Source organism: Motacilla alba, chromosome 2, assembly GCF_015832195.1.
Source record: "Motacilla alba alba isolate MOTALB_02 chromosome 2, Motacilla_alba_V1.0_pri, whole genome shotgun sequence".
Taxonomy (NCBI): domain Eukaryota; kingdom Metazoa; phylum Chordata; class Aves; order Passeriformes; family Motacillidae; genus Motacilla; species Motacilla alba.
The window spans coordinates 118,081,658-118,106,486 of NC_052017.1; the positions used below are offsets into that span (position 1 = coordinate 118,081,658).

Genomic DNA, 24,829 nt, shown 5'->3' on the forward strand with positions numbered 1-24,829 from the left:
GAAAGATTTAGGCCCCTCAATGCTTTTACTTCTGAAAACAGACCATATTAGCCAAGTTTATGAGTCTGTGCAGGGCTGTGTTTTAAAAACTCCAGAGTATTTTACCATAAGCTTTCATATTTAGGCCTGTAGCAAAAAAAGCTTCTTGAGGTAAGGCTTTTTGCAGCATGATGGCTATGAACATAAAACCAAGGTACAACTATGTCTGCCAGGTTTTTCTGGTAAAAACAGTCACTGTCTTGCCTCTGTGTTCTGCTATGTATTAAGTAACACTTTGAATGCTCTTACTGTAAAGGCTTTTTTGCTAGACAGAAGGTAGGATTTTCTTTGATACTCTAGTACCCTAAAGAGTACTAGAGTATCAAAGTACTCTAGTACTAAAGTAACTAGTGTGTTAGCTCTCACATTGAGAAGGTGGTTTATATTTTTATTGAAAAAAAAACCCTTCATTTTCTAGAAAATATACATAGTCATAGAAAAAAAAAATAATGCTTATGCAGGTTTTTTATGGGTGACACTCTTTTATAGAACAGGTCCATATACTCTAGAGATCTTACCAGACAACAGCATATGCTTGTTACGATAAAATTTTGAGGAATTCTGATAAAGAGAATTTCCACTGATTTCATCAACATCCCTACAGCAGACCATTCCATCTTGGTGAAAAACTGAACATGAAGGTATAAGGCATATATACATATTATCTTACTGAGAGACCTTCAAATTCAATACAAGAAATATTGTAATTAAACAGTTTAAAAGATAAAGAAGTGTAAGAGAAGAATAAACACAAATAATAAAGTTTTCTATCAAGCAATCACAGAAATGCATCCTCTCCTCCAAAATAAGATGTTTCTAGACCAAGCCTCATTAGGTTGTTATTGCATTGATTTCTGTAAAGGACATTTCTATAAAGAACAGCTCATTGTGCAAAATATTAGCCATAACATTTTTTTTCTATATATTGCCAAACTGAGTCCAAAGCCTTTCATGAAGAAAGCTGCCACCAAATGTTGACATTTGAGGTCAACAATGGGACAGAATCAAAATAGAAGTTTTTAGAATCAAAATAGAATTAAAATGGAAGTTTTTTCTGCCAAACTTTAAAACAGTTAAAGTACTTTTGTAATGTGTTTTGCTTTACTTGGGATTTTGTTTTAAAATATTTAGCATTTTCAAACTTTGCCTGACTTCATATCATAATTAAGTGATGGGAGTCAAGACATGTCTACAAACTGTAGAGAGTACAGCAGAGGAAGACAGGGCTGGAGCACATGGCAGACAAGATGAGGTTGAAGGATTGCCACTTACTCAGCCATATGAGGAGGGGGTTGCAGAAGAAAAGCCAGATTCTTCAGATAAGTTTAGAGTTGAAGCACAAGATGTGATGGGCACAAGATAAAACATGAGAAATGCAGTGTGATTAGTGTTACAAGAAAAAGCATGCATCACCTTAACCCCTGGCACATTCTACCTCAAACAGGCTGTAAAATCCTGGAGATTTTCAACATTCAGCTGGAAAACCACAAGCAATTTGATCTAACTTTGAAGGCAGCATGGCTTTCGTGTCCCCTCTGACCTGTATTACTCTATAGCTGTTGAATCAATTGCCACTAGATGAAGCCCTCAGCCACCCACATGTTCCTTCCAGTCATGCTGACCCCACAATGGTGGCCAGCTGATCAGTACAAGCTGTGGGTTGTAGTCTCTACAGGCCTCCTGCAGGTGCTAGATGTCATGAGCCACAGTCTCAAATATGTCTGCGTCTGAAAACTCTTGCTAGGAGTGTTGCATCAGGAGTATTCAACAAGTGGCACTGCTCCTCTGGATTCAAACTTTGTGATGGGAAACCTGGCTAGAATGGTGTCAAACTGCTCAGTGGTTGGATACCTGGGTTTGAAAGGCCAGCTGTTGCAGAAAGTTCCTGTCTACATAGCAATGGCTCATCCTCTGCAGTGGTGGAGACTCAGAAAGACAGAATTCAAATGGCATGGACCTCTGAGCAGGAGGAGGAAGAGGCGCAGGAGCAGGCAGCAGTCAGTTCTGCACTTCAGCTGGCAGCTGTGGATACCTCTGGCTGTGCTGCTTCCCTGATGCTTTACGGGTGCCACAGGAGCAGCCGCTGTGCAGGTGTGGAGAGATGCAAGGTAAGAGGTGTGCCAGCTGCACTGCAGTTGCTTGGCAGAGTGGATGAAGCTAGGGTGCTCAACAAAGATCTAGTCTTTAACTTGACCTTCCCATAAGTAGATGGGCTCTTTGCCCTTTTGTGGATCTCGGAGATAATGGAGACACATATTTATGGTTCTTTCCATGCCAAGAAAGTGAATACCTGCCACTTATCCAATTATTACTATTGACTTCAAATGTGTGGTGAATGTGTCAGCAATTTCATTTAACTGTCAGATGAAAGGCAAAAAAAAAAAAGATTGAATATAATAGTTTCTGGATAAAACTATTAGATGACAAATAAAGTAGAAAGGTGAGTGCCATTTTAAAATCAATAGCACGTTTTCAGGCCTTCTCAAATATTCCTGACATCTACATGGGAGCTGAGAGATTTCATTTTCTGTAGTAAATGCACTTAGAAAAAGCATAACAAAGAGTAAAAGTAGGAGGAACAGGGCATTCCAGACTATTAACTATAGTCGACCATCAAATAGTTCCCTACAGTAGTTACTTGAACAATGAATATAGCATGACTTTTTGACTAAGAAGTCAGAATATCATTACTATAATGAAAAGTTTCAATCCAAGAGCATACAAAAAAAAAAAAAAAAGAAAGAACTGTAACAAATCTTCTAAATTTTAGGCCTGGATGAGAGATGGAGAACAGAATCCCAAAACAGAGCTTTAAAAGAAGATAAGGTATGCATATAAATACAGAATCCCAAGCTTTAAAAGAAGATAAGGCATGCGTATAAATATAAAAGTATTTGGCATATAAATATAAGAAGTATTTGAGAACTTAGTTTTCTTTGCTGCCAATAAAAATAGTTAACAGGATACCTCATGGGAATCCAGAGATGGAAATCTGGCTAATATATAGCCTCCTTGTGAGGACTGGAAGACACTGCTTCCTCCCTTTTTGGAAAGGTCTTTGTATTCTATTATTAATTTTTCAATAGGTGACTGAGATACTGATGATAAAGTATACATGTTTTCATCCAAACAGTGTAGCAACCAGTGACAGCACAATGATTCAATGAAACTTAGAGAGCCAAGAATAAGCATTGTTTTCTTAACTGTCTAAATATTCTAAAGAAAAATGTACTTTTTAAAAAAAAAAGTTGTTTACTCTAAGTTCACTTTTCTGTTAAATCTTTTTTTTCAACCAGAACCCAACCAATTTCTTTTTTGTTTGCTTGTTTATTTGGAGGGTTTTTTTTTTGTGCAGTCTTTCACACTGCAAATCATACGGAATATATTTCATATGTTACAGATATGGCTTCATTTGCCTTTGCACCACAGAATGGCTTAAAGGATGTCTCAAAACCCTTTTTAGCCCTAATTTTCAAAGTTGTTATGACATTCTAGCATGAACCTGACCCACAGCCTGATAAGGAAATACAGTCAATGTTAATGTTGTATCATTTGGGGGTTTGCACATCTGCTGGCATCACTAGAAAAGAAAAGCTCATTCTTTACTTTGAATGTTCAAAGTTCTATCTTGAAACTGACAGTATCTGGTCATTTAGAACAAACATAAAGTTACTACCAAAGCAACCATTACCACAAAAGTGTTTCTAAGACTTGAGCATAGTCAATTAGTTTTGTTTTAGTTTGTGTTAAAGTTATGCAAAATTGAAGTCAAGCGTGAAGATACACACATTTGTCTGCTACATGCAAGGGTGGCATTATTGAAATCAATGAAACCATTTCTGTCTGCTCCAAAATGTTAATTCATCTTAAGCACTTTGTAACATAACTGTGTGTGCACTGCAGGAGTAAAAATTACTGTCTGCCATGGCTTCTGGGAAGATTCTTGCTGTCTTACCTACCAGGATTTTGCATAAATTGTGTAGTATATAAGATCTAAATACAGACAAATGTAGATTAGGGGGGAAAAAAGTATAGAGGGTTTACCTTGTGTGAAGATTGTAATTGAAAACAACAGGAACTGGAAAGTTCCTACTCACATCCTGTTGTAAATATTAATAATAGTTGGCCTAGCCAGTGAAATACGGAGACTCTTCAAATTAACTGTGTTTTGGTGTTATTTTTTCAAGGCACTTATAATCAGACAGGGAATCTTGTACTTTTTAATCTCTTCTTTTTTATTCCTCAGGCATTATAAATACGGACATATATATAGACACACATGTACACACATACATAAATGGATGTGTGTATGCACATATTTAAATATGATCTTTTCTTTTGCATTTGCCTTGGCTTTTTTCTTTTCTATTTGTCCTGTTTGTCTCTGTGGCCTGGTCTCACACTTCCTGAGATGCAGATCACTCAGCTCCTGACCACTCTGTGCTCATGAAGCTACAAGTTCTGTACAGTGAAGCACGTATATAAATACTTTCAAGGAACAAGGACTTAGCTGTCTCTAGGCACCTAAATGTAAACATCTGGATACTACTTCTATTTAATTTTGCAATTTCTATGACTTCCATTACAACAAGGCAAGCCTAATTGCCTATGTGATCCTACTGTCCTTGATTCCCCTATTAGATACTGGAAATACTTTGCATTACATGTTATGTGGATTGCCACTGAATTGTGGTAGGCAATGTCTGTCTCTGTGCCTGTGTATTTTGCCTTGTATCTAGGATTTTCTAAGCATTCTGAATTATGCAGTGAATCTTTTACTGACCAAAAAGTTTGTTCAATTTGTCATCACTTTTTAATTACTGAGTTTTCCTTCTCATTTGTAAATATGTTTAGGATGTTTTATATATTATATAATGTCAGGTTTTTCTTTCAAAGTATCACTCATTCTCCAGATGCAGAACTTGTTTGGCTTTGCTATTTAACACCCCCAACAAAGCAAAATCTAACTGCTACTAAAAGCATTAGCTCTGATAAAACGCCATATATGTACAATTATATGTCTTTTAATATTATGTTTTCCTTGCATAGAGAACAGTTGCCTTAAAAAGATTTTAAAGATTTTAAAATTAACATATATGCACATTAGAGAAAATGCATACATGACCAATGAAGTTGAAGGTAATAAGTAGTTACAAATTTTGTCCATGTTAGCTGTTGAAATAACTACCCAAAGGAGACACTGAAACTATTTAGTAGATATTGTGCTAGAATTTTTAATCCCATTTGAAAGAATTTTTAAAAATTTGTCTTATGATTCACCTTTCCAGTTCTGATATTTATCAGTAATCTTCTACCATATTCCATAAGCTATTATGGAATAGCTGTTTTGCTATTAGATTTATACTGTATTCTCCATATTCCTCAAATTCCTACCTTTATTCACCTCAGATAGCATCTTTGTCCACAGGAATTCTTGATATATGTGTGAGAGAAAATTTTTATTATATGTGTGAGTGCTAATAATATTACTTAGACAAAACCCTTCTAAGGAAGGAAGTTGAATTTGGTCAGGAGCTGGAATCCACTCTTCACCTCACAAAGGCTTTGTGCAGCAATCTAGTACCTTCTAGGTCATTTGGCATTAAATCACATCGGATTCTCAAGCTGCAAATCACTAGTTCAATCTTCTGAAGCCCCTTTAAGGATTTTGGATGAGCATCCAAACCTCGTGCAGCGTGATCTAAATTAGTTTGTGTGAGCTGATGGGATCACAAAACAACAATAACTATTGTTCATTTCTGCCACCACGTAAAAAAACCACAATGACCATACAAAGGAAAGCCATAAGGACTTGCTAATTACATTAAACAATGAAATATGAACATATGCATAATACTATCTCAATAATTAAAAGCTGTAAAATAAAATACTCATTTGTAGTATAAAACTATGACAATAGCTGTTCACTGTGAATCTGAAAGTTCATGCTCACTGCCAGACAGAGGAAAGAAAAAAGGGAGACATAGGGCAGAGAAAGTTTTCTGGGTTTTTTTTGCTGTGACAGTTACACCTGTGAAAGCCAAACCTTTTCCTACCTCCTTGCTAGCTTCTGACACACTCTGTGGAATGAACATATAAATACCCTCATGCTTAGACAAGAAGAGTTATTAAAGGTGCTGAATGAAAACTCTTGGGTTTTAGATCTTTAACTGAAACTTTAAGGCGTTTTGCATACTTCTATTGCAAATATAAATGTGTGCTCCATTGCAGACCTGGCAAGACAAGACCAATCCAAGCAAACAATATATTTTCCAAGTCTACACAGTTGTTGTAGTCTGAATAGTGATTTACTCTATATTAACTTATAAAAAGGGATAAAACAGTGGGGAGAGTGGAAAGTTCACAACACCCTTTGTAATGCATTAAGCTGCACATTTTTGTTTTATAAGGAAAAACATGTATACCAAAGACCTTAACTACTCCTCAACACATTATAACCTACTGGAAGATTTCTACTTTGCACACATGTTATAAATTCCTAACTGGAAAAGGTAATGCCTTTTTCAAATGCTGGCAGAAAGTAACACTTTTATACAGCAAACTCAGGCCTGACAGTCTCATGGCCTAGTCTAACACAGAACAGGAAAATTGTTCTTTCTAGAACATTGAAGAAAAGAAATTTGAAATTTCTGAAAAACTGAAAAGCTCTCCTGCATTATCTAGAAGTGAAGTTCAGGTGAACACATGCAAAGTGCTGATAGAAAATACAGCATCACAGAAATGTCTTTGTAAAAAAGTAGCAAATTTTTTTCAGCTGGATCGCACCTTTGAAAGGTTTCACACATGTTTCAAATGTGATTATGCTGTGGCTGTCACTTTGCCAAAGCCTTGGGTAGCATTTTAAGAATCTTTTGGGAGACATATCAATATCAGACTGCAAATTTTAATCGCAGTTCATTGTACAGAATGTATATGAAACCTATTTGATTCCTAGTCTGCCACTGGAGAATTTTTTATCTATATGACCCAATTTCTCATTTTTATTTTGTCCAAATTGACATTACTTTTGTCATTAGGATAGATCAACCACTGAAATTTATATCTTCCCAAACCTCAGTTCCACTCCACTTATTAAAAGCATACTAGTTCTTCTTGCAGCATGCATTTTGCACATATTTTATATCTGATTTTATTGTAATCACTCACTTCTTAATGTTCCTTTGGCTCGTAATCTTTTTGCTCTGCTTGGCATGCACCTTGGACTATATCCAAAATAGTCTCTGATCTTATTTTCCAGTAGCTCATATGAGAAAATACAACTGATCTTATCCCTCAGCTCATTGCCACTGTTGTATTCCACATAAATTTCTTTAGTCATCCTATAATTTTTATTTCATTTGATCTACACATTTAGTGGAAGCTCTGTAGGACTTATGAACTAATCCCTTTACAGGTCACTTTTATGTCCAAGCAATCTACAAGCATTGCTTCTCCTGCCCTCAGTGATCAGTGCTAGTGCCAAATCTTATTCTCTGTAATTGTTGAGCTCTCAGAAAACAATGTTATTTTTTCATCCGTGAATCAGATGGGAGATCTTTTTTGTCCATTGGGAACTTTTTCCTCCAGTCCAGGCTGGACACTGAAGGCTGCATGTGTCCTCATACTCTTGACTTTCTGTGTGGGCATAGGGCAAGGCCAATTTACAGCGTATAAAAAGAAAAGTTGTGTCTTAGGGCTCAAGCAGTTTCTTCATCCCATGTTCTCAAGTCAATTCATTTTGAATCTATACTCTGATTCCTTCCTCGCACGCCTGCTGAGCACTGCTGGCAGTATGGCTTTCTTTAATCCTCTGTGGGGCTCTTAACTCCATTACCACACTCTGCCACTTTATCCTGTGCCTTGGAGTATCAGGGCAGAATTTCATATAAGAACATTATGTCTTAATCCACTGATTTTGATGTATATAAGCTTCTCTTTCAACAGCCTTGTAATTATATTATGTTCTCATAAAATAAACTACAATTACAGTCAATTTCCTGATTTAGCTACTACACAGACCAATTGCATTATATTTGCCTTTAAACATATTGTATACATTTGCATTTTTGATATGTTGTTTTTCAAGCTTCTCAAATGTGAACTGAAATGAAATTACACTCTGTTTTGTACTTGTAAAGGAAACTGTCTTCTTTCCATTTCCTTCTTTTTCAATGCACTGCTTTCTGTGGACATTTAAAACTACTTTATAAATACTTTAAGATATATTAAAAATGTTTTAAAAATAATTCCCAATTGGCAGTTTCTCTTCTGTTCTCTTTAGGTATTATTCTCACAGAGGTAGAAGTATTTTCAACGTCTTTCATAAATTGGAACCAGATAATTTTGAAAAATAATGTGGTTTTTTGTTTGTTTGTTTGAGGCATTGAAAGAAAATCTGTAAAAGATGTCCATATGCTATCCAGTTTTTGACTGGAATGTAATTGTATAAAATGGGGTTATAATGGAAAGGGGATTCATATTTGAAACAACAGTTTATTCAGATGGCAAGAAACATTAACTAGAAGGTTGATACTTATTGTTGTTAATTTACTTTTAAACTAAGAAGAAAATTTTGTTTAAGATTTGGTTTTGTCATTAAATGTATTGTAACTTGTTAACATTTGCTGGTCTATATAATATCTGAATCCCTGTTAAAATGCACTGCAATAGGAAACAACTCATCACTTTAGACCAGTCAATCATAAATCTATGAAGAAAGTATATTTCTGCATAATGTCATAATGATCATGCATAATGAAACAACTGGACATTAATTTTTAAGCTAAAAATAAGTAAAAATTTATTTGGGATGCCAGGAAATAAATTATTTGGAGAAATATCCCAAATATTAATATTCCAATAAATGAGGCAGAATATAAACTTTTCATTGCTGCAGACTGTGAAACGGTTAAATGAGGACACCAAGAGAGAATAAGTGCAGTAACTGAGATTGAAACATTTTAGTAAAGAATGGTGAAGAAAAGGACAATTTTGAAGGATTTCAACCTCAGCCCAACTTCAATACTAGTGCAAATGTGAACGGAGCTTCATGATGGAGGAGGATACTTGCAATAAATTAATTCTTTCTACAGAGCTGTTATGGGACAAATTATTTTTCTGACTTAAGGACCTTGAGTAGAAAGGCAGAAATTGTGATTCCCTTAAACAAAACTTTACCAGTGGTGGAGACAGAAGACTAAATAAATAATTTTTGAGGAAATATCTCCTAATGTCATTGGAAAAAAGTTGTACTGAAGCTCATTAAATTCTTTATAATTAAACTGAAACATCACATCTGCAGAAAGTGCCAAACAGAATAGAAGTATCTTTAAAGAGACTTCTTTAAAGATAAACTGAAGTATCTTTACTACAAATGTTTCAGCATAAAGCAGATGAGAAGGACATACCAAAGCCTAAAGTAACTAAAACTGAGATTCCTATCCTTGGAATCCATGTTAGTGTCTGAATTGAGAATATTTAGGATAGACCCTGGGATACAGAATTTTTTCAGTGTCAGGAATGTTTCATGTTCGCCAAAGAAAGAGGTAGAGGAGATAGTGGGATATGTAAGAAGCCTTTACTCTGACTAGACAGAAAACTCAGTGGAAAGTAGGAAAATAGGCAGAGATGCTGATTTCACTGTAGGAAAGTGCATTATCGGTGAACATCTGTATTATTTTGTGTGATGTGTTTAGGTTCCAAAAATTAATTATCTTTATTTATTTTTTACTCCCCACATTCTTATAGAATTTGAAGAACATCCTTACTAATAAACAACAAAGTAGATAATGCACTTATCTACTCTGATAGAAAATGTACTCTTCTATTCTGAGTAACTCTTGATAGTAGTCCTAAATTCTAAACAGGAAGTGAACAGGAGGAAAAGAAATAGGAAAAACATGAGTAAAACGGGTCCTGCATTCCTGAACGGGCTTGTGGATGAAATGTTTTGCAGAATGCTTACCACCACCTCCATCTCTGTATCAGTCCAGATAACTATCTGAATTGATTCTCCAAACCTTTTGAAATGTTCCAAATACCACTTTCCTAAAGCTCAGTAACAGCTTTACCTTGTGTACATAGCTGTACCTTGTGTGCATGCTCGCAATATGTTGACGATACTGACGATAGCGTTATCTTACATTTTCTCTGGTTTGAACAGACTGCTCATTCATGCTTTCCCCCCACCCCACCCCCCAAGTGCAGCATATTGCTACTTAAAAAAAAGGCTGCACCAACAAATCTGGCAAGGAACATAAATTTAAAAATTCTGTTCAAAGCTTCAGGGTTTCTGTTATTTTTACTGGTTATCTTTACTGTGGACCCGATATTGATCCATAGTCTCTGTCTTGCAGGTGTGATTCCAAAACTCTTGGAATATTTTCCTCCCTTCCTAAGTACAAGTAGATAAATGTGTTGTTTACTTTGTCATTTTGGCTCAACTGTCATTGTAGCATAGTACAGCAAGCTTGGCAGATATCTTTTTCCAAGGAACTATGATACCTGGTCTATAACCCTTTCCACATTCTCCACTAGAATCTCCATGATTCTAGTACTTTTCTCACTCACTCTGTTTATGAACGTTATGTACTCACACAGTTACCTCCCTTAGTGGTTTCCCTATCAATTAGTCTTTATGCTTCTATGTTATTTTATCTTCATGCCATCATTTAGGTATCGTCAAAAAGTCATTATGTAAATGCACAATTGTGAGTATCCATTTCTTTTTTAAAAATCTCTCCTCTACAGAATTTGCTGAAAAGCCTTGAAAGCCAGAAAAATGGTGACAAATTTTTTATGCTTATCTTTGATAATGTTTTAAGTCCCTAAATTACAGTTTTGTAAACCATGAACAAATGCTTACCTAATAATTAGAAAATAGTTCTCGCTGTAAAGAAAGCCACTATGGTAAATTTCTATAGCACATTATGGACAACCCACATTCATTCTACATGGGTCAATTGCGATAAATATTTCAAAAAAACCATTCAAGACTAACTTCACAAATCCAACCAGAATACAACTGTGTAAAGTTTCATAAACAATTTATGTAAACACTTTAATAAGAAGACTTAAAGCAGATCTGCCAGTGATCACCAAAAATTAAAATCCTAACTCACTCTTATAAAATACAATTAATAGTTAATTGCAGTATTGTTTATAAGCATTGAATTAGTATCTCTATATATGGCCTATATTTCCATGCTTGATTCTTTTGAGGGAAAGTTGGTACCAGCACACTTATTATTTTTTATATACAGTCTGGAATTTAAGTTTACTGATAAGAGCATGATTCAAGCTAAAATATTTCTGTGAAATAGACAATACATCCCTCTATTTGCATGAAAAAAGTTTCCAGTAAAATAACTGTCTACATATTTTCATAAAAAAGCTTAGGCACCTAGGTAGTCTCCAAATGAGCCTTTCAATTTTGCTGCAGATAATCCTTTATTTCTAAATTGTTTAGGACAATGAAGCTCATGAAATTTAAATTGCTTTATCAAGTACTGGAAAATTAATCCTAGATTAAAAATACATTTTAAAATGTTATTAGGGTTGTCATGCTACTAATAACAAGCCAACCTTTTCCCTCTATTTTCAGACAGGAGACAAATTCAATTACATTTTTGCTAATTGTCTGATGTATGTTCTTATTGTAATGCATATTATTTAAAGTGTTTCAAGTTCATACTTGCTAGTGGGAGACAGCTGTATGGCTAAAATTTGGTGTATCACGTGGAAAACACTACACATTATCAAGGCATCAGCCTATGAAGACCTGTGCACATGCTGCTTTAGGAAAATCAGTTGAAAGTTTCTGAAAGCTGATGCAAAAATGTTAAACACCAATTACTTTCACAGCAGAAATATCATTCTCTCTTTCCAATTAAGTAAATCAGTCATGATGAAGTAACCCTGTGTCCAGTATTTTCCATGAGAAACAACCCAAGAGGATGTGTCCCAAGCCAAGAATTTTTTCCACTTTAGAGAGAATCAGATGTGTGTGTGATGGTTGAAACACTGCCAAGGGCAAGTATTCAATGGCACATTCAGTCCAATGTCCTTGTCTTCATCTTCAAGGACTGTAATGGGCATTGGTATTAATATTTCAAGGACTTCCTCTAATTTCACATCCCTTCAAGTATAAGCAGCAATCACCTAAGGAGATATTATTACTGAATAGTTGCTAAGCTTCCTACTACAGGAAATTAAATAGGATCATTGCTAGCCTCCCTCTTACTAAAAAGCAATACATACATACCTCTTTGCCTGGATTTCTATGTGAATCTTTAGGTTAGTAATTTTCCCATTTTTAAGCTCTTGTCCCTGGATATTTTCTTCAAATCCAGCTCTCTTAAACCTGGAAAATATGAGTGGCATTGCCCACTCATATTTTTTTTTTACCCCTACTCCTTTTGTGTTTTTTGTTTTGTTTTGGTTTTTTTTCTGACTCTACTTCCTGCAATCAAATGGCTATAGCAGAATCTTTGCCTTCATTATTAAAAGAAAGAGTTACTAGAGATCACAGCTCTATGTCAGAACAGCGGGCAGGAGAGAAGGGGAGCTCAGAGGCCTTGAAACTGTGAAATTTAAAGGTTTAAAATTTATTTCAAGGTATCTCTTCCTGATTTTGGATTAGAACTGCTTCTTTTGTTTTGTTTTTAAGTGTTGGAAGACGACATTACTGGTATGCTCATTTACCATAACCCTGTTCATTCTTAGGTCCATTCTAGTAATAAAAACCAGCCTCCTGTATGTTTTTGGCACTCCGGATGGGTAATAAGAATTCTTTACTGGTCTTAACTTGCATTGTTAAGAGCAGAGAAATCAAAGTTGCACAGAAAAAACTAACTCAACCATCTGCAAATCAGTTGTCCTAAACTTCCACTATCTAAATTGGTTTCTGCACTGTTCACTCACTATTCAGCAGCTGTAGTACCATTACCTGCTTTCAGTAGCTTCCCGAATGAGGGTCTTACAGGCACCTAAGGCTTGATAGCCCTCCTAGGCTAGTTAGCTGTGACTGATCTCCTCTGATGGCCATACCTCCCTGCCCTTGAAAACACCATCATCTATGTTTATCTCTAGCGCCTGAAAAGCCTAAATTGGATGTATCTTTTAGTTAATAAAACATGCTGAAATGCTTGGTGGTTCAGAGCCTACAAAACTTTACCACTGCAAGTAGTTAGGATACAGTTAGCAGTACAAACATTTATAATAATTATGCAGTGAGTGAACAAACATATTACAGGTTTAAAGACCCTTAAGTAAACTTGCTGTCTGAATGCAAATGTAATGGCTGCAGCATGAAGCAGCATTGCCAGCTGAATCAGATACAGCACTTGTTCATGGCCATGGCTGAGATGTCCCTGCAAAGCAGTTTGCGATGCAGTAACCTATGTTAGAACAGTATGATTCTTTATTCCCCTCTAGTGGCTAGTCTGCATAGTATTAGTTACTAGTCGAAGGCTAGAAGGACTAGACCAGACTCTTGGGACAGCAGGACATGCCAAAAGGTTTTGGTTCGGTCCCTGCTGATATCTACACTACCAGAATGGCAATAGTGCACAGAAAAATGGCCTGTGCTCTGGCAGTGATACAGAAGGAGGGGAAAGGAACAGTTTTTGAAGCTTTGAAATTTTATGTTCTTAGTCACTACGAAGGAATTAAATTAATAGTTTTATCCCTTAGAAAGAAAGAAGAATGTAACTGTCAGTTTGTGTTGCAAGTCTTTTATTTAATTACTTTAGTTCCCTGGGTGTCACTGAAGCCGAATATGAACCTGGCCAATCCATCTCCAGGAAGGTACTAAGAGTTCTGCTCTGCAGCTGAACTGCAAAGCAGAACTCTCAATAAAGCCTGTCTGCAGTCTTCCACGCTGCAAATAAGAGTAAATTCTCAGAGCATATTTGTCATTGAAATGTATTGAATATACACAGCCAACTCTATTACCAGTGTTCTCATAAGTACCGCTACTTCTACTTATGTTTTATGTTAATGTGTAGCCAAACAGAAAGAAAACAACTATAAAGGTGCTAAAAATGGATATAAGCTGCACTAAAATCTTGAAAGAGTAGTGATTTCTATTAATGGTTGGATTGTTAGTATGATATGGGCTAGATTCCTCAAGTTGAGATGGAATTTTTTTTTTTTCTGAATAGGATGAGAGCATTCCTGAACAAATCATTGGAAGCAGGAAAGTGAATATGATACATGAAAACAAAGAATACATCTGAAAATAAGAGGAGTCAGAGAGGTAGACACTCATCCTCCTTATGCACAGCGTAGGTTTATGAATCTTGGACTTTCCAGTGATTTGTTCTTGTCCTTATTGAGAGCCTGAGGATAATGCAAACTTTCAAATTCTCAAGAGCTCCTGCCCTGCAGAGAATAGGAAATCTTTTACCACAGAGGCTGTTTGTGGTCAAGATCACAGTGTAGAAAGGATAAAATATCCAAAACACAGGCTGAGTTCTCTATGAGAATGAAGATGCAAAGAAATTCTTGCTCTTTACAACAAATTTGGGTCAAATCCAAATTTTGAAGTTGCATGGCTCCTATCTTGGCGTGAATAGGAAACCATACAAGCTTGTGGATATATTATCATTTACTGAGTACATTTAAAAAAAACCCACCAGATAAAATTAAGCATACAAAATCAGCCCTCCAGTGATGTTATGCCAAATTCTGTCAGTTAACTTTATATGGGATAAAACGTAAATTGGATATTTAATAATACAGTAAGATGCTTCAATTTCTTTTGAGACCATGCTACCTGAGAAGATCCATTTTTAGGGGAATACTAAATAAAAAGCAAGATGACAACTTTCTAGGTCAGGAACTGCTAGACCTTCATTATTTTAAACAGCTTGGAACACTGCAATATTTAGCCAGTGTGTGTGTGCATGTGTGCTTTTTCAGAAAATTTTACAACAGGGGTTTGTAATGTTCAAAGGCTTGCTTTGGCAATAAAAATAATGTCTTATTTATAAAGTGCAGGAACTCAGGGATTTTATTCTCCTGGATGTAACATCAGCTCCTTTTCTTTAAGTACAAGGATACTTTAGGAACTGCATTTAGTCAGCTGTTGACTAATGGATCTTAGTTCCTCATGAAACAGATAATGACTTTGCATAGAATATGAAACTCAATACAAACAATCACAGTAATGGAAGAAGAATTCTTTGTTGTAGAGTTATTACATGAAAGGAAACTGGCAAAACAGACAGCTTTCTAAGGAAAACATCACCAAGTTTTGATGAATACTACCTCTTTTGATGTGTCTGCTACTTTTTCTCTTCTCTGTAATTATTTTTGAAAGGTTTGTTAAGAAATTTCTGATGATTTTTGATAGCTGAAACATAAAGCACTTAATGGGAACTAGAAAGCCATTTAAAGGTTTGTAATAAATTCATATATTGCCACTATATTTCTCTTAGATTGTAATGTCTCTTTTGTACTCCAGATGCCATCTCAAAAAATAAACTTCGTATAGAGCATATGGATCAAATTTTAGCCAGAAGGGGAAAAAAATTGTTGACTTGGCACTCAGTATTTGTGACCCACAGAGTACTTTTACAGCCAGCCAAGTCATCAGTTTCCTTTTCTGCTAGGCAGTGGCAGCTCTGACTCCTGAAGAACACCTTTGCATGTGAAGCCTGGGTAACTTAACGCTGGCAATGATGAATGGGTACTGCAACTGACTGTAACTTAGAAAATTCAGTGCTCAGCATTGGAACTGCAGCAAACTTGAAAAACCGAAAAATGGATGGCAGGACTGAAATGAATACTATGGAATTATTTAATGGGTCCCTACTCTAGTCCTTGAACTGAGTAAGTCAAACCAGAAACAACCTATCAAAAATGCTCACCGTCCTCTTGGAGAAAAGATTGAAGGGTGAGAAACCCACCAACATAACAATCGTAAGAAGCAGAGCTGAGATATCATAGACACAGGATAAGAACTGAATAGAGTGTGGTCACAAGCATCTTAAAATTAGCTCTGTTCTTTTGACTCTTTCTCCTTGTTTTTTGGAAAATCTTGTTTTGTGAGGGGAATATATTTTTTAATTGGGATACTTTTCATTTTTTGGTGCCTGTGTGCAAATTCTTTCAGTCATTTCTATTCTTGCACTTCACTGTTCAGTGTTATGTAGATGTGCATGCTGTATACTTCTCCTGAAAGAAAAATATCCATGAAATGAAACCAGGACCATAGCAAAGTGCAATACAGAGACTATATTTTATTACTTAGGTTGTAAAGTAATTTAGTGTTCAGTTGCTCATACAAAAAGGTTGCTAAAAGTAATAAAAAATTCAGGCATGCCTAAACCAGTTATTTTAATCCATGTGGTTCTTTCCTTTGGTATTAAGATGAAAGTTAATTTTAAAAGACTGTATTAATACCAGTTTTAAAAACTTAGACTATTGTAATTAAATTTTGAAAATGTTTTTCTCCTAACAACTAAGAGGACAGCAGGGACATATCCAGCTTTCTGTGCTTATTTGCAAATCACATGTATTTATTGATTGCTATTTTGGTGTGGCTTGTAAACCTAGCAACAGTTTTTGTGCTTTCTTGGAAAAAAAGAGAAAAGAGTGCTATCAGTGAAGCTCCTTTTCCTATTATACCATGTCACTCAGCTATGCTCTCTGCAGGAGACACCTGAACTCCAGTATTTTAGCACTCAGAAAGCTTTACTGTCAGGGAACTGCTGAAGACCTTCAACTAGGTAACAGTATCATGAAGCTCTTGGTAAGGAACTGTCTGTGTTCATGTCTCTCTAAAGTACCTAATCCATATCAAAGGATAACCTGTCACTTAAGTCTCATGGGAGCTGTGGGGGTTACAAGATGTGTCTGTTTAGAAAGCTAATTCTACATTTGGCCTTGGAAGATTTCCCAGCCACAGCAGGACTGCTACTGTGTCTCCCAAGCCAACTGGAAAATCTAGATTATATGTCTGGGTGAGAATTAAGAGAAGGAAAGGGAAGGCCTAGGGAAAAAGGAAGCAAGAATGACAACGGACACAAAAAAAAATCCAGCATCCTTACTAGATATTCAAAAGTCATCTGGACATAGGGCTGGGCAATGAGCTGTGAGTGTGCTGTAGCAGAAGGCTTGGACCAGTCCCTTCCAACCTCAACCATTCTTTCATTCTGTGGGAGGAAATAAAAAAAACAAAAATCCAAAACACAGATATCCTCAAAACTCTGAGATTTTAACAGTGAGATCTTGGCATCTATCTAATTGTACAATATGCAACAATAGACAGTTATGCTATCTTTAAAACCTCCTTTAATAAATTCTCTTTTCTATTCATATTGCTGACTGTTTTGTTTCTCTTCTTCAGTCCTCTTCCTGGTCTACATGGAGCAGTGACAGTTTGCAGGTCCTGATATGGCCATGTCCCTGCAGGTCTGGATGTGCTGCTACTTTGAGAAGTCAGGCTGTGTAGGGCTATAGAAACATTTGCTCCCATTTTTGCATCATGAGGGGGGCATCATTTTACAAAGTCGGAGACTTTAACTTATTGGAGCAGTCTGGGTTCTGGTGAGATTTATGAAATTTTACAAACATCCTCATCTGATGGGAATCATTAGAGCCACTGCAGAGAACCGGCATCACTGGCAATTATCCCTATGATTGTGTGATCCTCATTAGGCTGATTAACTAGCTTAGCACCATATTATTTAGGTGGCACCAGGCAATACTTTGCTGAAGAAGATATGCTAAAACTGAGTTTTAGAAAAATTTTACGAAGACTACCCACTGAGAACCCAAATTAAAAAAATGTGCCATTTTTAAGCGACTACTATGGAAACAAACACTGCCTCAGTAAGGCTGGGATGAACACATTCCAGCAAGCCATTAAAGAATTCTACAGTCTATTGCTTACACTACAGAATGTGCTGCAAGCTCTTTGTAATACACTTACACTTGACCTCCTTCTAGGTAGAAGCTTGAGGTTTAGGTCAGTACTGAGGACTTTGAAGTCAAACAAGAGTCAATGGCTATGGGAGCGGAACTCAGGATCTTTTGATTCCTGACAAAATTCATCCTTTAGCGGTTTCTGAATCAGGAGATGCTTGTACTCTCGCATTTGCAGAACACTGCTTGTTTGGGAACAGGCAGTCTGATTCAGCAGATGTGCCGAATGTTCCCAATAGTCTTCAAAGCTGTTTTATGTCTTTAAAAAATTCCTTATTAAAAAAAAGGTATATTTTTTTAACCAAACAGGTTAATGTTAGTATAGCAGAATCAGTTATTGCAGAAGAAAAGAAGCGTCAAACCCCAAGAAGCATGTTTTTGTTTATTCTTCTCTAAATAGAGGGAGAGAGAGAAAAAAAAAAGCTGGTTATGATCCTGCTTCCAGAAATGGGGGGATACTGATTACTTGAAGACATAATAAACACTGATTCTTTGATGTACCCATTAACTCACTACTCTCTGAAGCCAGCTGAGTATTTCTTACTTGCTCCATCGCGCCCTTGGCTGCTTGTTGGAACTCAACACAACCTGCGACTAAGATGAACCTGTATAGCTACTCCAACCATTTCATTAAAATGCTGATTGTACCTAACAGGAAATTTCATTGACATCATAATAAAGGTAACATTTTAAGATTTTAAGATAATTTAAACAGAAGGAAAAGCGCTGGCTGCAGTCCTTGCATCCCCTCTCCCTGCTGGCAGCGCGACTCGTTTCACTCCTCCGCGACCTTCCCCCAGCTGAAGTTTTCGCGTGCCGCTCAGGTGCCTCACGCCGGGCGGCCCGCGGCGCTCACCCCCGACCGGAGCACCGGAGCCAGGTGGGGGCCCCGCAAACGTCGGCGGGGAGGGAGGGCTGCGGCTCCGCCGGGGGCAAGCCCGTCGCCGGGCGGGCTGGGGAGCGGCGGAGGCAGAGCAGCCCCCGCCTCCCGCCCGCTCTCCTCCCCCTTCCCCCGCTCCCGCCTTTTGTGCGCCGAGCCCGGGCGTCAACGGGCGCCGGCGGCCGCGGAGCTGACAGGAGCCCGCGGCTATCGGCCTCGGCAGCGGCGCTGTGGCGAGGGCGGCAGCGCTGAGCCGCGGCCGCTCCCGTCACCAAGGCGCTGCCTGGCACAGAAACACAGACAGAGACGGACTGACAGACACACGCAGCGCGGAGCGGCGCGGGCTCGGGGGCCGCCTTTGTGGCTCCTCTCCTCCCTGCACCATGCTCCGCTCCAGGCAGCGCCCGCCCGCTTCTCCCTGAGGGCAGCCAGCCCCGCGCCCGGCTAAGCGACTGGCACCCGGCTCCTTCCCCCCGCCCCCAGTTACCTGAGTTAGCTCCGTCCCGGGCACTTCGGCAGCGCCGCCGCCCTCTCCCGCTGTGGCAGCCCTTGTGCAGCGGAGGAGCGAGTCGCCAGCACCCGGAGGGACTGCAGCCGCCGCCGGGGGAGACGAGCTCAAGCCCCCGCCCCCGGAGCTCTTCATGGCGTCTCACCAGCAGACGAGGATCCAAGCCTACCTGGAGAAGAATAAGATCGGCCCCCTCTTCGAGGTAAGGTGCGCTCTTGCCGGCCGGCTCCTCCGCGGCGGGCAGCGGTGGGGGCTGGGGTGTCCCCACCATGGCCGCGGCCCCCCGCGCAGCCCAGGTGAACGCAGGGGTGAGGATGAGTTTGAGGCGCCGCTTCGGCAGTGCCGGCACCCCTCACCCTGTCCTGTCGCCCCGCAGGGCACCACGCGTGTCCCCTCATGTCCCCCCTCCGCGCCCCTCCGAGCACCGGAGCACCGCGCAGCCCTCCCTTCCCGGCTATCCCGAGGATGCGCCCCGCTTCTTCGCCCCACCACGAACGCGCCGCCCTCTGCTTCGCACGATCCCGCGCGGGTCGTCAAACAGGTGCCCCTCCGCCCCGCCGCCTGCGGCCCGAGCCCCCGGGGCCGCCTCCGCAGCGCTGCCGCCTCGCCCCGGCGGCCGCGGGACAGCGACCCGGCCCGGCCCGGCCCCGCCGTCCGGCCGCGGGGAGCCGCGCACCGAGTGCGCACCCGCCGTGCGCTGCGAGGGGAGGCGGCGCTTCCAACCCCCGCCGGCTCCTGGGCGGCAGCGCTGAGCGCCGGGCGCCGCACGGCCCGCGGACGAGCTCCGAGGCGCTGCTCCTCCGCGACCGGCCAGCGGTGAGGGACAGGTGGGTGCCTCCCACCGGGAGACACACCCTCTGCACCGAGCACTCGGAAAGAAGTCTGTCCTACGAAAAGTCCGTGTCGTTGGTGTTTTCCGAAATTTTTATCTGCAGTCACACACCGTGCTTTTTTGTATAGATTTAACGTTTTTTTTAAACAGCGATGCACTTGCAGGGATTGTAGATGCAGAGATGTGCATATTTTACTATTTCAGTACATAAGCTGTGAATGCTTAGAATTTGAAAGGGTGCTAGAGCAATCGTGATTATTACCATTTTATCATCCTGTTTCTCAGGCAGTTTTAAACATCAAAATGCACATATATTATGCACTGCACTCTGGCAGTATTATCACAAGGCACAAGTCTCCTTTTTTCAGTATTTAACTTGTTCTCAATCAGGCTTACTATGTATGAAATCTCTTTTATTCTGGTGTGGTGAATGCCTCATCTTCAGTGTATATTTTGCCACCCTCCATGAGAAAGGTTCAAATTTTGTTAGAAAATTGTTCACTAATGGTCTGTTCTGATATTTTTTGTGTGCACAGGCTGTTGAAATAGACTGTGCTGGTTCAGTGCTATCGGTATTAGATTTTTTTATTTTGCAATAAATAAAGCCACATTTGATGGAACAGTAACTGGGTACTAGGGAATAGCAGGTGATTTTTCTAGTTAAGGAATTTATAAAAGTGGAAACATTTGTGTGGTTCAGTTCCTGAATGAAATTCTGTTCAATCAGCTGTGTTGCTATGTCTAAGTACGTAACTGACTCTTATTTATTTCAATGGTAATTCAGGGCATTGGGGTTGTTCAAGGGTTAGGCCTTTGACAGCTCTCATTTTCTTCTAAATTTCCTTAACCCATAGGTTTACACATTAAAATTCAAGCGAACCACTTGGCATCTCTGTTCTGAGTCACTGTGTTTTAACCTAGTTTCTCTGTAGTATCAGATGCTTGTCTCTGTTTGGATTCTTGCAGGATGTTTCAGTTATCAGTAGTGGAGAGAAAGATTAAAAAGTTGTGTTTGTTCCAGCAGTTCATGTATCACCACGTATTTCACTAATATTTGTAAGGTAGGAGTTTCATTGTGATAGAAACAATCTGTGAAAGGCTCTTTGCATAACTGTGCAAGCTGTCTACAGGTTCTTGGTGCACTTCTGTGTACCAGGAGGACTTTTTGGTGTGAAATCTTCTTACACCTTGAATACTACCAACTGGTTTTAAGATCTAGGGCTGTAACATTCCTGCAGCTGTTTACAATTATTATAATCCATAAGAAGAAGAAGAATTTTTATCTCCGCTACTTCCTGATTGGCCATTTAAAATCTACTTACATATTTAATTTTTTGATGTAGTTTTTGTTCTCAACAGTTTATTGAAGATCTGCAGCCTGTGCTTGATCTTGCAGTCCTTAGAAAAAGAAAGACAGGTATTTGAAGTTGGTGGGAATTGATCAAAGACTATGCACAGATGAGACTATGCACAGATGAATCTTGTACTCCACACTAGTATTACTATTAGATGTGCTTTGTGGTTTTTCAAGAGTGCCATGTGTTCACAGTCAGATATAGTCACTAACACATCAGTTTTTCACGTGTCTAAATGTTCTGACACGTTGCAAAAGGAGATCTGTGATTGGTCTTTCATCCAGGAACAACTAGCATTTTCTTCTACCACTTCTGGTTTGGATGCTAATTAACTGTCACTTGTCATGGATGACAGCCATCTTTTTTTTTCAGGGAGAACTAATTTTCTAGTACCAACTCAGAACAGAGTGGACTTGGATTCACTTTTCTCCAGTGTTATCTGCTGAGCAGGTTGTGACTGTAATTGCTCAATATATGCTTCAAGTCAACATTTTAGGGAGTGCATTAAATAAAACTGGGTAGCTGAGGGCAGTCACAGGAAAGAAGGAGAGGGAGAGAGGACCTGTGAGCTTTCTGTGGTGAGGGCAGGGATAGTGATGCACAGATTGTATTTCATACTTGCGTAATGAATAATCACTGATCAGGGGGACTTTACACCATTGATTTTAGACAATTACAAAGGCACAGAATGCTGATGGATGGAACAGTTGGCGGTGTACTGAAGGTGAAGTACAATTCCCCTGCATTACAGTTAAGAGCAATAGTTGCTCTTGCTAGTAGGTCATTGTGTTCCAGTATCCTGGTTGTGTCTCTTTTCTCCATGCTGTCCTGTATTTGTGACCTTCTGTTACAGTGGTTAGGGATTTTTGTACTTCATTAACCTGCAGTCCCTACTTAAGAACATCTTTGCTGAAGTTTTGTGTGGTTTGACACTTGAATTATATTTCTAATTTGTGTGAAAGAGAAGTGTTCAAGAGAAGCGCTGATACATGAGATGCAGGAAGACCTCAGGCTCTGCCTTGGTTAGAAAGTTGTTTCCTTTTCTGTAAAGAAATGTGAGGAGTAACCTCCTGAAGAAAGAATTAATGAGCGTAAGCTGACTCAGCAGGCATTGGTCTACTACTGACTACCAGTATCTGTTAACACATAGTAGGAAGCCTTATCCACTGAGCTATGAATGTTTACTCAGCCCAGATTCACTTGATTCCTAACATTTTTTACAAGGTAAATTCTTATTATGGGTTAGAGGTGGGAAGGAAGGTGGGCGGGAATTACTGTGTACATCTGAGACTGTGTCAATTTTGAGATTTAAGACAGGTTGCAAAACAGCTTAGATACTGCAGCCTCATTTTCCCTTTTGAATGACTTTTCAGAACTGTTACTTCTCTACCATTTCATCTTTCAGGTGTCCAAGATTTTTGCAGGTAAGATTGCTGTGAACCTATAATGCAGCTTCTAAATGCCCCAGGGCATGCAGGTCTTGTTAGTGACAGTAAGGTCTTAAGTTGACCCCTTATATTCTGTCAGGCTTTATGTGCATCCTTATCCTATTTTGTGTAGTTTTTGTGTGTTGTGGGTTTATTTTCTTTTTTCGTTTGGTTTGGAAAGCTTAGACATCTTTCTGTAAGATATTGTTGGCATCTGAGACTACTGTGGTGAGACAACGAGTTTAGATTTGAGGAATGCCCTTTAGAAATGCCTCTTTTCTGGGAGTTTTGTGGTAACACATACTATGGCACTACCTGATTTTTTTTAGATTCTTTTTTTTTTCACATTAACTTGGAATGTAACAAGAATTCTAAATATGAATTATTTCTGTGATGAAGCTTCGCTGTTGTTTTTTTTTTTATTCCATCTTTCTAAAATGTGAACAGGAGGTATGTGCCTAAAATTGGCTAGGACAGAGTATTCAGAATCAGCACCCACTCATTTCTGTCTGAGTGAAGTATTGACCCACTTTGCTTTCAAGCATCTAATCCAACAAGTTCTTTTTGTGTGCTAATAATCTTAATGAATAATCCTGCTGCCTGTGTCCATACATCTATTCTTCTGTACAAGTGTATCTCTTTAGCATCCAGTTGTGCTCTCATTTGGGCAACCTGACGCTTAGTTTTGTGAATTTGAAAGCTGGATCAGCACTCTTGAGAACAGATTGCAATAAATCTTCAAGAGCTCTGAGATAAATTTAGTGGTTTGGATTTTTTTTTTATTTCTATAAGTGCAGCTAAAAAGCATCCAGCAGGTACATTGTTGTTATGCAAACCCAAGAACTATAATTTCTTTGAGTTATAAAAAGCCAAAATAACTCTTCTCAAAGTAAACATGCCAAGCTCCTGGTAACCTAAGATTTTTTTTTCTCCACATAATGTGCGAGAATGGGGTTAGAACTGTAATTTTTATTTCAAACAACATAAAGGCTTCATAATACCAGCCTTAGGTTTTTTTAGGAGACATAATTACTGAAGCAAATACAATGGGAAACTGTTGTGGTTTTTGGTTTGTTTTTTTTTTTAATCTATGATGGTTTTTTTTTCCCTACATGAAATAGTGTTATTGGTGCATATTATGCAGTAGTGTCAATGACTTAAATAAAATAAATACAATTTACTACACTTTTCACTTAAACCTTAACCTATTTGGTAATGGATACTATCTATATTGTGTCTTATGACTGACTTAGTCAAAGTTTGGTGATGAATTTTGTAGTTTTGGACTGTCTTCTGAAGCAATGTTTACCTTTGGTTCTTAAATGCACAAAGGCAGACACTGTCAACTTGAATGTCTAATAACCAGTTCACAGTTTTTCAGAGTATAAAATTACGTTTCAAGCTGCAGTATCTGCAATTAGAATGATAGAAGTGAGCTCAAAGAATTGTTTTCTTTTGAGGTTGCTCAAAACCTCCAAATTTTGAGTATTTTTTGATAGTATACTTCATGGGTTAGATTCTGATGCTAGTGTGAAAGGATCTGTAGTATGGATTACAGAAATGTATTTAGTGAAGCATTTGATTTCAAACAGCTAGATGGAGCCTTTGAAAGGCTGAGTTTTTCAGTACTTAGACATCACAAGGATTATTTTAGGCACCAACTGATTAGCCAGTGACATTGTTTCAGCCTGGCAGTTCCTGTTGCAGGGACGCCAGTTTTAGCTGTTTTTCAAATAATGTGTGGAAACCAACAGTTTCCACATCTAGAAATGATGCAGTCTTACACAGTAGGGGGTAGGGAATCCCAATCAAGTTCTAATTTTTTTTTTTTTTTTTTTGGTGCTTGTTACAGTAAGG

The 24,829-nt window shown here is 38.7% G+C and overlaps 1 protein-coding gene across 5 annotated transcripts in view; it reads left to right on the forward strand.

Annotated features, from left to right (window-relative positions):
- Positions 1 to 19,436: 19,436 nt before the first annotated feature.
- Positions 19,437 to 24,829, forward strand: part of C2H8orf34 (chromosome 2 C8orf34 homolog) — a 147,888-nt gene continuing 142,495 nt past the window's right edge. For all 5 annotated transcript variants that reach the window (XR_005255943.1, XM_038129131.1, XM_038129127.1 and 2 more), the window contains exon 1: positions 19,437 to 19,560. Coding sequence is in view for 4 of the 5 variants with exons in the window: in XM_038129131.1 (XP_037985059.1) it covers positions 19,492 to 19,560 (69 nt within the window). In the remaining variant the exon portion in view is untranslated. The remainder of the gene's footprint in view (positions 19,561 to 24,829) is intronic.